This window comes from Eumetopias jubatus, unplaced genomic scaffold, assembly GCF_037043125.1.
Source record: "Eumetopias jubatus isolate StellerSeaLion01/CBP00866 unplaced genomic scaffold, mEumJub1_p1.0 scaffold_3, whole genome shotgun sequence".
Lineage (NCBI taxonomy): Eukaryota > Metazoa > Chordata > Mammalia > Carnivora > Otariidae > Eumetopias > Eumetopias jubatus.
Window position 1 is genome coordinate 133,235,761 of NW_028274809.1, and position 14,069 is coordinate 133,249,829.

The window sequence follows — 14,069 nt, forward strand, 5'->3', positions numbered from 1 at the left end:
GGCTTGATCTCACGACCCCGAGGTCATGACCTGAGCCAAAATCAAGAGTCAGACACTTAACCGACTGAGCCACCCAGATGTCCCTATACACAGATTTTTGACTGCATGGGGGGTTGGTGCCCCTGACCCTGTGTTGTTCAAGGGTCAACTCTGTGTGTGTGTGTGTGTGTGTGTGTGTGTGTATTTTTATATATGAAAGAAAAGCATTGTAACTTTCAGCACAATGTCTGGCATGTAGTAAGTCCATTTCTTAGTGAGAAGCAGATTATTACGGTTGTTTTTTGGTGCCTTTTCTTAGTAATCAGTGAGCTCCTAGAAGGGGAGGACTGTATCTTCTTCAGCTTTCAGTGCAGATAACCCCGCACATGCCTGAGAGTAGCAGGTGTTCAGAAGTATCAGTTGGTGAGGAATAAATGCAGAGGCACCTTTCATGCTGCGCTGTGCAGAGGTGGGGGGGTCACTTCCTGGCCCACCTGCTCCAAGGACCGTGGGGTGCACAATGGCTGGTGAAGGATTAAACAGCAACCTTTCAGTCCAGGAGAGCCTCTTAACCCCAAATTTTATGTTTCCTGAGAGCCCATATGGTTCTGGGCAAAATCGGGAAGGGGACAGTAGTCCCAAAAGATGACCAGCCAGCCCCAGTGCCCACTGGGGTTCCTATTGTTCCTCTGCGCTCATCATTATCCTAGAATTTTCTCTGTACTGCCTTTCCCCTATGAAGCCACTGAAAAGGAAGGAGAGAGGAGGATGGAGAAGGAGAGGGCCACCATCCAGCTACATCAGAGGTCTCCCTGAGGTTTCCTTTTACCAGTTTGGAGTCTGGACTCCAAGGTGCCCAGACTCTTCTGATCTCTTCAGAAAATCAAATGAATGGATGCTAGAGTATTATCTAGGCCCCAGCAAGGCCAGTATGGTCTCAGCATCATTCCACGTTCTGGACCATTCTCAGTTCCCTCCCTTATTTCTCCTCTCTCCCTTCCCTCTAAACATCTGTCTCTTTTCTCTCATTCCCTTAGGCCAACCCTACTTTCTGGGTCCCAGCTCACAGCTAAGGAAACCAAGGGATCTGTTCTCATCTTAGCAGGTGCCATCTTAGGACTTGTATGTGGGGGTGAGGTATGGGAGGAGGCATTTATTCAAGATCACCTTTTTTTTTCTGATGAGTATTCACTTAAAAAGTGGGGAAATAAAAATATATGAGAGTAATAAAAAAAAAAAACTCCTGTAATTCCATCATTAAGAAATAACCACTGATAACATTTTTGTTATTAATAGATTTTTGGTCTATTTCCTTTAAGCCTTTTTCTATGCATGTCCCCTACTTCCATCTGGAACCACACTGTATGTATCATTCTGAGTCCTATGTTTTCCCACTTAACATTATATTTTAAATGTTTTCTCACATCATGTAATATCCTTTAAAATGTTACTTCTATTTAGAGTGATTCTATTGGATGAATGTTCCATAATTTATTTAATTAACCCACTGTTGTGGGATATTTAGCTTGTTTCCAACTTCTCACTATTGAAAATCACTCTGTGATAAATGCTTTTGTACATATATTTTGTTTACATCTTTGGTTATTGCCTTAGGATGGGTCCCTAGTTGTGAAATTACAGAGACCTAGTGTGTGAGCATTTTTAAGACTGTGATATATATTAACCAAATTGCTCTCCAGAAAAACTGTAGCAATTTATATTCCCTCCAGCACTGGAAGTGCTTATTTTTTTTTACTTCCTATTGTTCTCAAATGAATGATCTTTGCAAAACTGATGGATGAGATATGACATCCTATTTTCCTTTGCATTTCTTTGGTTGCTAGTGATATTGAAGTTGGTGGTGTTGCTGGTAGTTTATTGGCCATTTGTATTTCTTTTGCTAATTGCCTGTTCATGTCCCTTGCCCATTTTTCTATTGAGATCGTTATCTCTTAAACTTGCCTTATAAACCTTCTTTGGCACATTTACTGCAAGTCCTCACCCCACCCCAGTCTGGCAAATTCCTTTTTAGTTTTGTTTTTGATGTTTCAGTTTGCCGCACAGAAGTTTACATTTTTTATGTAGTCAGGCTGTATATTTATCATTAAGACTGATTTATTCACTTTTATGATAAAAAAAATCCCTTGTTATTTAAAATAATTACATTCCCCCCCCATTTTCTTATAACATTTTCTTAGCTTTTGAATGCATCTGGAAGTCACTTTTGAATAGGGCAGGTAAGGAGACTTTCTTTTTATTTCTTTCTCTTTCATGCTCTCTCCCTTATATTCTTTTTTTTAAAGATTTATTTATTTGAGAGAGAGAGAGAGAGAGAGGAAGAGAAAGTGTGTGTGTGTGTGTGTGTGTGTGTGTGTGTGTGTGTGTGTGAGCATGGGGGGAGGGGCAGAGGGAGAGAGAGAGAAAGAGAATCTCAAGCAGACTCCCCACTGAGCAGGGAGCCTGACACGGGTCTTGATCCCAGAACTCTGAGATCATGACCTGAGCCAAAATCAAGAGTCAGATGCTTAACTGACTGAGCCACCCAGGTGCCCCTCTCCCTTGTATTCTTAATAAACAGTGTCACACAGCACTGCTTATTTATTGCATATGCTTTCCTTTCTTTTGAGTTGTGATGTTATCTTTATTGTATACCAAATTCTCATTAAGTTGCTTCTCTTTATGAGCTCTAGTCTGTTCCACTGATCTGACTATTAATTATTATGTCAAGGCCACACTATTCTAATTATTCACAGTACATTTTAATATCTTCTAGGCCAAGCCCCAGCTCATTACTTGTCTCACCCTTAAGACATTTTACCCCACGGGATTGGTAGGTTAGGGTGAGGAGGCAGATTTTACACAACAGGGGAGACGAGTGGGGTCTGAAGCTCTTGAAATCACAAATAGGATCACCCCCACCTCCACCACCCACATTCAGAAGGATTCTGGAGCCATGGGTGAGGCTCTGGGGAGTTCAGTCTGGCCCTTTTAAGGAGAAAGAATGAATGAATCCAAAAGTTAGAGATCATTTGCCCGCTGGCTTTTGGTTTCCTGCCAGCCAGTGAGGCTGCTTTGGATGAGGCACAAAACCCTCCCAGAGTTGAGCTCCTGGCCACGTTGTTCCTGGGCCTCCCCACCTGCCCCAGGGGTGGGGTCTGGGCTGCTGTGGCACGGAGGGCAGGGCTGGGCTCTCTCTGGCCTCTGCTGGGACCACTCCTTTGGTCTCCCTGCCCCCGTCTGGAAAGTCAGTGTTGTGCCTGGAACTCCTCCTGGCCTGTGGGCCCAGGGCCTCATCTGATTACCTGGCTGGGATTCAGCAGGTGTTTTTAAAGAAGTGTTACTTACAGCAGTTCTACCCGGCCCTCATTTGGGGGAATTTTAAAAACAAAATCCCAATTAAGCACCTTCATGCTTTTAATGAGCGGAGGCCCCAGTGCCCACACTTAGGTTCTCCCTGCTGTAAAGCAGGTGCTCTCATTGTGTCCCAAGAGTGGCCGGCAAGAGCCTCCCTCATATGTGACAGCAGGGAGCAAATTCAGTCATCTTGCTCCAGAAACACTGGTCTTGCTGGTGCACCATGAGGGTTGGACTTTGGATGGCCTGGGGAGGATGAGGAAGCAACAGCATTTTAACACTTGTGTGAGTGACATCGAGTCAGGGCAACTGACCAGGGCTCGGCCCTGCCCCATCAGGTGGATCCTTCCCATTAGCATTCATAAATGTCCATTTCCTTGTCTAAAAACAACAAGAGCAATAACTTTGCTACACTCCACCTTACGGTGACTAGCAGTCTGGATTTCCCCAGGACTAAGTGGATTCCAGAATAGAGGACTTTTAGTGCCAACACTAGGGAAGTCCTGGGCAAGCTGGGTGAGTCTCTGCTCCACACCCTGCTCTGTCTTCCTCCTCTCCTTCCCAGCCGGTTTCTATCTTCCCTTCCTTACTTCCTGCTCACTCTGCAACCACTCCATCCTGTTTTTCTCCCCAACCATTGGCGATTCTTGCTGAGGTCCCCTGTGACCCTTGTGTTGCCTCCATTCTCAGCCCTCCTGACCCCCAGCAGCTCTTGACATGGCTGTCCGGACTCCCGGGGAGCACGGTCTGCATAGGCCCTGTGCTTCCACTCCTGAGTCATGGCTCCTCCTGTCCCTGCTCCGTCTTCCTCAAGCTCCAGAGCTGGCATGATCTGGAAAGACTGCAGTCCCACCCAGCCCAGTCCTGGCCTCCTCCTTTATCCCCCTGCTCTCCGTGAGGATCTCACCCCTGCCTGCAGCCCCACATGCCTGCCATCATTGGCTCTGGCTTCCCAGAGGTCTCCATGTAGCCCAGGTCTCTCTTCTGAGCTCCAAGTTCGTATCTCAGATGCCTCCTCCTTAGCCTGTCCAAAATTCGGCTCTCGATCTTCCTCACCGATCTGCTCCTCCTCTAGTTGAGCCCACCTCAGTAGATGGCATGGCTGTGCACCCACCCACTCATCCTTGGCGCCTCCCTTTCCTCACTTCCTGAACGTAGTTGATCTGAAGCGGCCTCCGTCACATGCCTTCAGCCTGTCTGCTTCTCTTTATGTCCACACTAGCACTGCCCAAGCACCCCCGTCCCTGCGACACAATGTGTAAACTAGGGCTCTCGGTGCCCTCTCCTGCCCCGCCCCGCCCCCGTGGCTTCCTCCATAAAGCCGACAGAGTGATCCTTAAAAATGCAAATTTGCTTCCTTCTGCTTGAAATCAGCCCTTGGTGTCATGAAATCTCGGTGTCATTGACATTGGCCTTCCAGCCTCACCCAGCCCCACTCTCCGCCTTGCTCACAGTTTCAGCCACCCTCAGTTAAGCCTCTTTGCCCAGGTTGTGCTCCACACCCGGAACACCCTCCTCCCTGTCCCAACCCCCCCCACCCTTTCCACTTCTTCTCTGCCTCTCCTCTAAATCTTAGATGCCACCTCATTGCTAATGTGGGCCCCCATTCCACCCCCATGTGCTCATAACAGTGTGCACACACTTTTCCATCACAGTACTTACCTGAACAGTGAGTGTGGGTTAATTATGTAACCTGCTTAATGCCTATCCATGCCGGGAGAACGCATGGGGGCAGGGGGCCTCACAGTACCCCTCATCCTTAGCACTGGGGCTGGCATTTGGCAGGCCCTTGATAAACACTTGCTGAATGAATGGAACTGGATAGGGAGGATGAGTTGAGTTTGGGGCAAAGGGAAAAATCTGACTCCCTCTCACTGCTGTCTGACCCCAAACCAAGAATACCCCATAAGAAGCTGATGACTCAGATGCTTCCTAATGCATCATTTTCTGTGGGAAGCTGTGTTGCTGGCCTCCCCAGGTGATATGATCTTGGAAACGGTCCCTATATACCTTGCAAGGTCAGTGTGTGAGTCTCCCATGATCCCTATGGGATGTTTGGTTACTGCACGCATGGAGAAGTACCAAATGGGATTCCCCAGTGCAGGTGTCTGCTCCTTTAAGATCTACACCAGTAACTTCCCAGAGCCAGAGTGAGAGTTCTTTCAAGCTGGCTTTGAAGGTATCTGAATAGAAATACCCCTCATTTGTCCTATGCTAAAATGTAAAACTTACAATATATTTTTTCTCATCAAGCAATAATTAACTTTAATGCTACTCAAATACACTAAACTCAAGATATTTTATGATTTTAGGAGCACCACAGATTTTTTTGTTGAGGTATAATTGACATAGAACATTATGTTAGTTTCAAGTGTAATGAATTTAATATTTGGCTAGAAATGTGGTTTTCGTAATGCTGTAAGAGAGCTCCACATCTCTCCTTCAGTCACCCGGACATGACACAGTTTTACCTCCCTTCCTAATTAGCTTATAGAGGAGAGATTTGCTTCAAGGCATGTACCCATGTAATAAAGGTCCTTGTTGCCATATTTAGAAGACTGTGTCCAACATAAATTCCACTCCCAAATCTCTTTCTTATAATGAACCTCCATCAACATAATGAGTTCCTTGGAAGGAAGACATTGTGTAAATTAAAAATACTAATGAGTCATAATGATAATGAATTATTTTCCCTATTACTGGGAGCAGGACTAACCTTGGGCACATTTCCAGTAGCTGAAGGTGCCTTCCCTATACCTAGGACTGCCCTCCTCTGGGACCCCGTTCTCTAAAATTTCTTCTTCTTCTTCTTCTTCTTCTTCTTCTTCTTCTTCTTCATCTTCATCTTCATCTTCATCAAAACTCTGAATCCCCCAAATGTCCCTGATCCTATCTGGTCAGTCTTGGAGGAAAGGAAGTTACCAAACTGGTTCACACTCAAATATGAGTGACCAAAGCATCTGTTAGCCATTTCCAACAGTGCCCTGCCAGTACCACCTGGATGTTGTTATTTTTTTTTTAAAGATTTATTTATTTATTTGAGAGAGAGAGAGAACATGTGAGCCAGGGGGTTGCGGTGAGGGAGCGGGGGGCAGAGAGAGAGGAAAGAATCCTGAGCAGACTCCATGCTGAGCACAGAGCCTAACGTGGGGCTGGATCTCACCACCCTGAGATCATGACCTGAGCCAAAATCTAGAGTCGGAGGCTTAAGCGACTGAGCCACCCAGGTGCCCCCTGGATGTTGTTATTTTGACTGGTGGCTGATTAGCACAGAATAACTGGCCGACTTTCTAGCTAAGCTGAGTATCTTTGGGACTGTTAGGTTATAAGTAACAGGAACCCACTCAAGCCAAATGGGCAAAAATAATTTGTTAGTGGGCTACAAGGGCACAGCCCTCACAGAACTCTGTGGCAGAGGCACAGCTGGGCTTTGGGCGGGTCAGGGATAGGACAGGACTGCTGTGAGGAAGCGGGGTAAACATCTTCTCTGGGATGGTGGTCCACAGGCGCATCACAACTGTTTCGCTCTCTCCTCCTCTGCTTTTCCACGCATGGGCCAAATATGGCGCCCTTGAGTCAACCTGTCCTCAGTGCAAGGGTTCTGTTTCCACACTCTTGGGGGAGGGGGGAGCTTGAGGCCACATGGGACAAACACAGTGCCTGGCTCAGGGTAACAACTTCGTTATGTGTTTTTTGTTCTAGACAGGATGTGGGGCCCACCCCTGAGGGGAGGGGTCGGGGTACCTCTCCAAAAGAAGTCTATGACATCAGGCCAAGGAGTTTTTTGCTTAGTTCAGTCAGGAACCCCGGATGTTGAAGGGCTTTGGGGGAGGAGAATGGCATTGATTTTTGTTAACAACAGGCCTGTAATGGGCTCTATATGAGTGGGGCAAAGAGCTCCTGGTGCCAAGTTCATCCTCAGGGAATAATGACTTGCAAACAACGGGATACATTCCCACTCTCTTGGCGTCAGTGTCGCCTGGGACTCAATGTGGTTTAATGAGTCAAGAAAAGGGAGATTTGCCATTTGTTTTCCACTTTGTATGCACTTGCTGGGAACTTGGATAAGTCACCAAACCTCTTTGGGATTCTCTTGATTCCAATTCTTTTTTTTTTTTTTCTTAAGATTTTATTTATTTGACAGATAGAGACACAGCGAGAGAGGGAACACAAGCAGGGGGAGTGGGAGAGGGAGAAGCAGGCTTCCCGCTGAGCAGGGAGCCCGATGTGGGGCTCGATCCCAGGACCCCGGGATCATGACCTGAGCCGAAGGCAGACGCTTAACGACTGAGCCACCCAGGCGCCCCTTGATTCCCATTCTTTTAATAAAAAATTTACACACACACACACACACACACACGTGCGCGCGCACATACATACATACATTGCTTACATATTTTTATGTTATTCTTCCAGCAGATTATTGTTCTGTTTCTCTTTGCTGGCCTGAAAAGACTCTGAAGGTACATGATGAGCAGGGCCTCAGAAACCCGGCTGGGAGTCACAAGGATTATAAATCACTAGTGGTCAGAAAAAAAGATGCTTCTCCTCCTTCTCAGGGAGGAGAAATGTGTGCTGCCTGTGAAGAGCTACACAGGTTCTTTATAATGATGAAGCTGGTGATCTGGTAGGCAGAAAGCACACAGAAGGAAATGATATCTCAGATCTGCTCCTTTGGGAGGTGGGTGGGCATGGGAGAAGGGCACGGAAAGGCCTGTTTTGTGGCTTTGGGATGAAGGAGATTTTAAAAAGATAGAAAAGCGCTTGAAGGGCCTGTTGCTAAAAACTGTGCTGTTTTCTCCAGGAGTCTTTAAAAAGCACCTACCACTTGGCTGTGCCCTAGAAGAGAGAATTTGGCGGGATGAATGGTGCAGCCAATCCTCCTGCAGGTGACTGTTAACATTTAAATCAGGTGTGTTCTCCTAGGGGATGAAACAGGAAACAAAACACACAACCATCTCCTGGGTAGGGTGGGTAGGTGCAGAGGGGCTCACCCTGGCTCTCCTCCATCCAAGGCCAGGAGAGAGGAGGTGTGCCCAGACAGGCCCCGTGAGTGAGCCCAGTCCTCAGCCTCGCTGGGCATGGACAGCTGGGCCTCCCGGAGGAGGGGGCTGCAGGCCTGCTGTGTGGACCCTCCTTCTAGCCTTCATTTCCTTTACTCAGGAGTCATTTATGACAATCCGTCGTGGCAGGCTGACGGGACCGATAGCTTTTGGCAGAAGTCCTTTCTTCTCGCAAATTAAATCACAGAGAGCTGCCACGGGCAGTGAATACAAAGAAAGTGTTCAAGGCCACTGGATGGAGGGGAACAGCTGTTGGAGACCAAGTGTTCATGAGACTTCAAAATCCACATATACTAACAAGGCAGGCCCCTCCAAAAATAAGTTGGGACGTGGACACCTAAGAATGCTGTCTGGGATGAAAGTCAAAACTCGGAATTACAAATAACAATACTTAAATGAAATAACTACAACAGACATGCACCGAGAGCTTCCCGGTCCACGCACGCGTTTTTCTCGTGCCGCAAACCCCTCTGATCCTGGGAGGGGGGCTGGCCAGCTCTGATCTCCCTTTTACAAGTAAAGAAACCAAGGCTGAAGTTGCTACGGTGACTCGCCCTCCATCACACCGCTGGTAGGTGCCCAGATCCAGGCTCCGAGCACCCTCCAGGGCCCTGTCCGTGGTGCCGGGCTTCTACGGTGGGGTCGGGTGCTGAGCCAGGCACTGGCAGCGGTGGGTGGAGCTGGCCAAGCAGAAACTTCCAGCAGCAGCCCAGAAAAGAGCCCAGGGTGCTGGCACTTGGAACCCTTGCATGTTTCCCACCTCACATTAAAAAAATATACAGATAGATGGGGTGCCTGGGTGGCTCGGTCGGTTAAGTGTCCGACTCTTGGTTTTGGCTCAGGTCACGATCTCATGGGTCTGGGATTGAGCCCCATTTCAGGCTCCTTGCTCAGCCTGGAAGATTGAAAGAGTCTCTCCCTCTGCCCCTCACCCCACACATGCGCATGCATGCGCGCTCTCTCTCAAAATAAATAAATACATCTTCAAAAAATAATAAAAAACAAAAAAATATAAAAAAAATACAGAAAGGCATGAGGACATACAAATAAGAGTTCCACCATTCACAGATAAGCATTTTAAACATTTTAGCACACCAAAATATCATCCTTGGAGATATTTCCTGTTTCGACACCTTTCCTCGCAAAAAATGAAATTCTGTTGTGCCTGCCGTGTTGCAACTTCTTATTCTGTATATTGTGACTATCTCTCCAGGTCACATACACTTCAATAGTATTTTTTTCTCATTTTGTTAAAAATGTATGTTTTATGATAACAGAAATAATCCTAGAATTATAGGCTTATTGTAAAATATTCTAATTCAAAGAGTGCAGAAATGGATAGCAAAGGAAGCCAATGTTTCACTTCATCCCACCCTTGGGACGTAAGCAGTTTTGCTAAATTTCTTATTTCCTGCTCGTCCTTTTCTGTGCTTAGACCAGACATAACAAACATACATGCATGTACCAACTTCCCCACACTGTGGGCTCCTAGACTGTGCTGCAGCTGGCATCTCCCCTTCTTCTTCATCTCGGGACAGGAGGCTCCAGTCCTGGGAGAGGAAAGTGTCATGGGACCAGAGAAGGAAGCATCACAGGGCTAGTTACAGTGTTTGGATTTGAAAACCCTCTGGGGTGGTGGGTGGTGGGTGGGGGACGGCAGCGTAGGGGGCCACTTGCCCACCCCTCCTCGGGGCCACTGGGCGGCAGGGCCCCACAGCAGAGTTCGCTGCCCGCCACCCTCCCGGAGCATGCTGCCTCCTGAGGTGTGTATATTCTTACGACTGCCTCGATCCCTGCGTTGCAGGAAGAACTAGACCCCAGAGCAGCGAGTTGACCTCTTGGGAGGTTTTGTAGGTTTGATTTTGTTCCTGATGGCAAGTCGGTGGTCCCACATTTGCTGCCCCAGCTGTCCTAAGGGGGGCATGTTGTCCACATCCATGGGAAAAGCCAAATTCTGTCCGGTGGACCCATGGGCCTTCTCTCTGGTCACCTGAAATCAGGCAGTCAGGGGCCAGACTGGACAGCATCTGGGTGGGTCTAGAGAGGAGCTGATGATGGCTGGGAGGTCACGATGGGGATCGGCCTGGTGCTTCTTCCTCAGGACACACATACTTCAGCAGGAGTTCCTGACATGTGGATTGGGATTCCCGAATCCTCATCTGGGTGGGTGCCCACACATGGCCTACGAATTCCCTGTGGAAAGGGAGGAAGAAGCATCCACGAGCCGTGTTAGAGACCCCAGCCCTCACCGAAGGCTTTGCCCTGATGTCATCTGAGAGTCGGCAGAGCATCAGGAAAGGGAGGCTTCTGGAGAGCAGGGCAGCTGCGGAAGGCATTCAGGTCAGGGGTGGACAGGTGCATTTCCCGGAGAACATGCTGCTCAGATGGGAGGGGCCGGGCTAATGGAGCCGGTTCTCTCCTAATGGGTTAAAATGACCCAAATCAGAGAAACCAGGAGGAAGGCAGTTTGCGGATGCTGCCTTTTCTCTGCCTTAGTGGGCAGAATGACCACTCCCCCCCACCCCTGATGTCCATGTCCTCGTTCCTGGAACCAATGACTATGTCACCTTTCCTTGGCAGAAAGGGACCTTGCAGAAGTGATCCTGAGACAGGGAGAGTATCCTGGACTATCCAGGTTGGGTCCAGTATCATCACAAGGGCCATTATAAGAGGAAGGCTGGAGAGCCAGACGAAAAGGAGGAGATGCGCGGCTGGAAGAAGAAGTCGTCCGGGTGGTGCGGCCACAAGTCAAGGAGAGCAGGTGGCCTCTGGAAGCTCGAGAAGGCAAGGCGCAGATTCTCCCCTCAAACTTCCAGAAGGAACACAGCTCTGCTGACACCTTGATTTCAGACCTCTGACTTCCAGAATCTAGGAAACACATCTGCGTTGCTTTAAGCCACTAAGTTTGTGGTCATTTCTTCCATCACCAACAAGAAAATTAATACACTGCTTGACAGAGAAGAGGGTTGGGAGGGTTTTGTAAGTTTTTGTTTGTGAATGTCTATTATATTTATTTCAGGTACCAGTCTCCTCGGGAGGAATGTTGGTTCAGAAATCGAACACCCGTGATCTACAATCAGAAAGGACAGCACTTAATGGAACGAGGGCCTATGCATGAAACAAGGTGAGTGACGTGGTTTTGTCAAGACTGTATTTTATTAATGTACCACATGGGCTCTTTTCCAAAACAAGGCTGATTCTGGGATACACATTAATTTGGATCTTAGCAGTTGCCAGCAGCACCTGGAAAGTTCCCTGGCCCAGAGGGAGCCCCCCTCTGGAGGAGCCAGTCATGGCTGTGCTCAGACCGGGGCGGAGAACGGGAGGGGGTCTTCATTATGCTCTTGGGAGAAGCCACGAAAGCTGCCACCTCTCTTCTTGGTGTTTCCCAGCCTTGCCCACAAAGAAATTGGTGAGGGCTGGTGCGCCCCTCCCCACCCCTGAACAGGAGGGAGCCCAGCAGAGGTGCCCTTGCCCTGAACGGCCCAGAGGGAATAAGGATGGCGGGAGGTCACTCCTCTCCCCTGTGGGCAGCCCTGGACTCACCAGCGACAGATGCCACAGGAGCCACGCCGGGTTCCCTGGGCTCACTGTGAAGGGCGTGCACAGTCCATCCTGGAGGAATGAAAGGCAAGGGTCCAGATCTCTTACCTGATCTTAAGTATGGTCATACTGCTGTATGTCAGGTGTGACACTTATTTCTAAAAGCCCGATCTAGAACTTCCGCATTGACGTTCTTGCCCTTAAACTCACCCGGTGGGGCTCCCTCATTGTGTGCGAGGCTGCCAGCACCCATCAGCTTCCCTGTTGTTGGTGTCGACCGTCTCAGAGGGCCGCCTTGCCCGGCACTCCCACCTCCCCCTCTGCCCTCTGTGCGCCCTGAGTGTGCCCCACTTTTGCTCACTGACTCTGCAGACCAATCCTGGCGGATTATTTCCCATGACTCAAAATCCTGACGTTCCAAAGAGCCACACTTCTTTACAGTTTTCCCAGGGGGCATGGGAATAAACCACTCACTCATCAAAGAGGCCCGGATGGAGTTCTTTGCAAAGCATGAGCAAGCAGACCCGGGGTTGGGCAACAGCCCTGATGCAGTGGAGGCTCACGTGGGGTGCAGGGGAGGAGGGTGTTCCAAGCATCTCCATTATGGGTCCCACACGCCAAGGCAGGAGTTAGTTCAGGTATTACTGGACACGTGCTCAGTGCTAGCCTGCGCTGGGGGCCTGAGCTACGACAGCCAGCGGGACACACCCTGCCCTCACCCAGAGTGCGTACAGCAAAGGACAGAGGGGCACGACCCGCTTGGGAAAGGGGCAGGTCTGGGCGCTAATTTCACAGGTAGGGGCTCGGGAAGTCCCCAGGCAGTGTGCAGCGTGCTCTCCTGCATTGTCACCAGTGTTCCCTTGTGCTCCTTCCACCTCCTGAGGAGGGGCCAGGGTGTAGCACTGGGTTCCACTGAGACGCCCATAAAGACCGGATCAGGAGGACGGGGAGGTCAAGGGCAAAATCTGTGCACACTGCCGTCCCACATGGGCCCGGGTGGGGCCTTGCTCTGTGTGCCTCCAGCCAGCTCCCTTGCCTCGCACCTAGGGGCGCCTTCCCCTCTCCAGTTGCTCATCCCGCGCCCTTGTGCAGAGGCAGCAGGGGCCGCTGCCGGAGCAGTGGGCCCCAGGGCACCCGGCCATCCAGGGCTCATCACGCCAGGGAGGTCGCAGCCTTTAATTTCCATGCGGCTTTCGGTTCATCTAAAAATATCTGAGCAGCCACAGGATTGAATCTCCCCAGGAATGACCTAAAACCAGTGTAATGAGGACTGGGGAATCGCTTCATTTCCATTTAAGAGGGGCACGTTGGGACGAGAAAGGGAGAAGCCTCAGCTTCAGAAGCAGAGCTTTTGTCTCCAGCTTGCCTTGTGCGTGCCGGAGGGGGGCGGTGCTGGGGTGGGGGTGCAGCTAGGGTGCCCCCTCCTCCGGGATCCCTCCCGACTACAGCGGCCTGGTGGCCGAGGGGGCTGGTAAATGCGGGCATTCCGGGCCCAAGAGGCATGAACAGGGGCCCAGGGAAGTCAACAGGAGACCGCTGGGGACCTGGGGACAGGCTCAGGCCACCTCACCCCCACCCAGGTTTCTCAAAATAACGAGCGTGCAAAGGTAAATAATCATCCCTAAGGAGACAACCAGAATTATCTGGGAGCCTGTTGGAAGGGCAGGGAAGGGGAGCATGGCTCTCTTGGGGATCTGCCCTCCCCAACTCTACAAGGAACTTTCAAAGGGGAGAGACCTCCTCCCCAAACAAGGCAACTAAACCCAGCTGCGGTCACAGCAGACACCCCACCCTCCCGCCCCCCGGACACCGGAGGTGCCCCCTGGGTACACTGCATGTGTCCTCACGACCCCCATGAGGGGGGCACTGCAGTCGCCCTGTTTACAGGCGGGGAACCAAGCACAGAGGCTGCCGTCCCTGCGGGCCGCCACAGGATTCCGGGAGCACAATCGCCAACATCGCCATCCCCTTTCCGAAAGCCAGTTTGTTAGAAGCCTAACATTTGGATAGATATCCTTGGAGTTCATCCTAAGAAATAATTAAAGATCTGGAAAACGAGGCTGCTCATCGCAGCACTAGTGAGAGGAGAGGGAGGTAATAAATTATGGAACACCTGTACAAGAAATCTGT

At 49.8% G+C, this 14,069-nt stretch overlaps 1 protein-coding gene across 1 annotated transcript in view; it reads left to right on the forward strand.

Moving 5' to 3' along the window:
- Positions 1–13,118, forward strand: part of DHRS12 (dehydrogenase/reductase 12) — a 35,550-nt gene extending 22,432 nt beyond the window's left edge. Inside the window, 3 exon segments of the mRNA XM_028104798.2 lie at positions 10,160–10,221; positions 11,416–11,520; positions 13,032–13,118. Coding sequence (XP_027960599.2) covers positions 10,160–10,221; positions 11,416–11,520; positions 13,032–13,118 — 254 coding nt within the window.
- Positions 13,119–14,069: the final 951 nt, after the last annotated feature.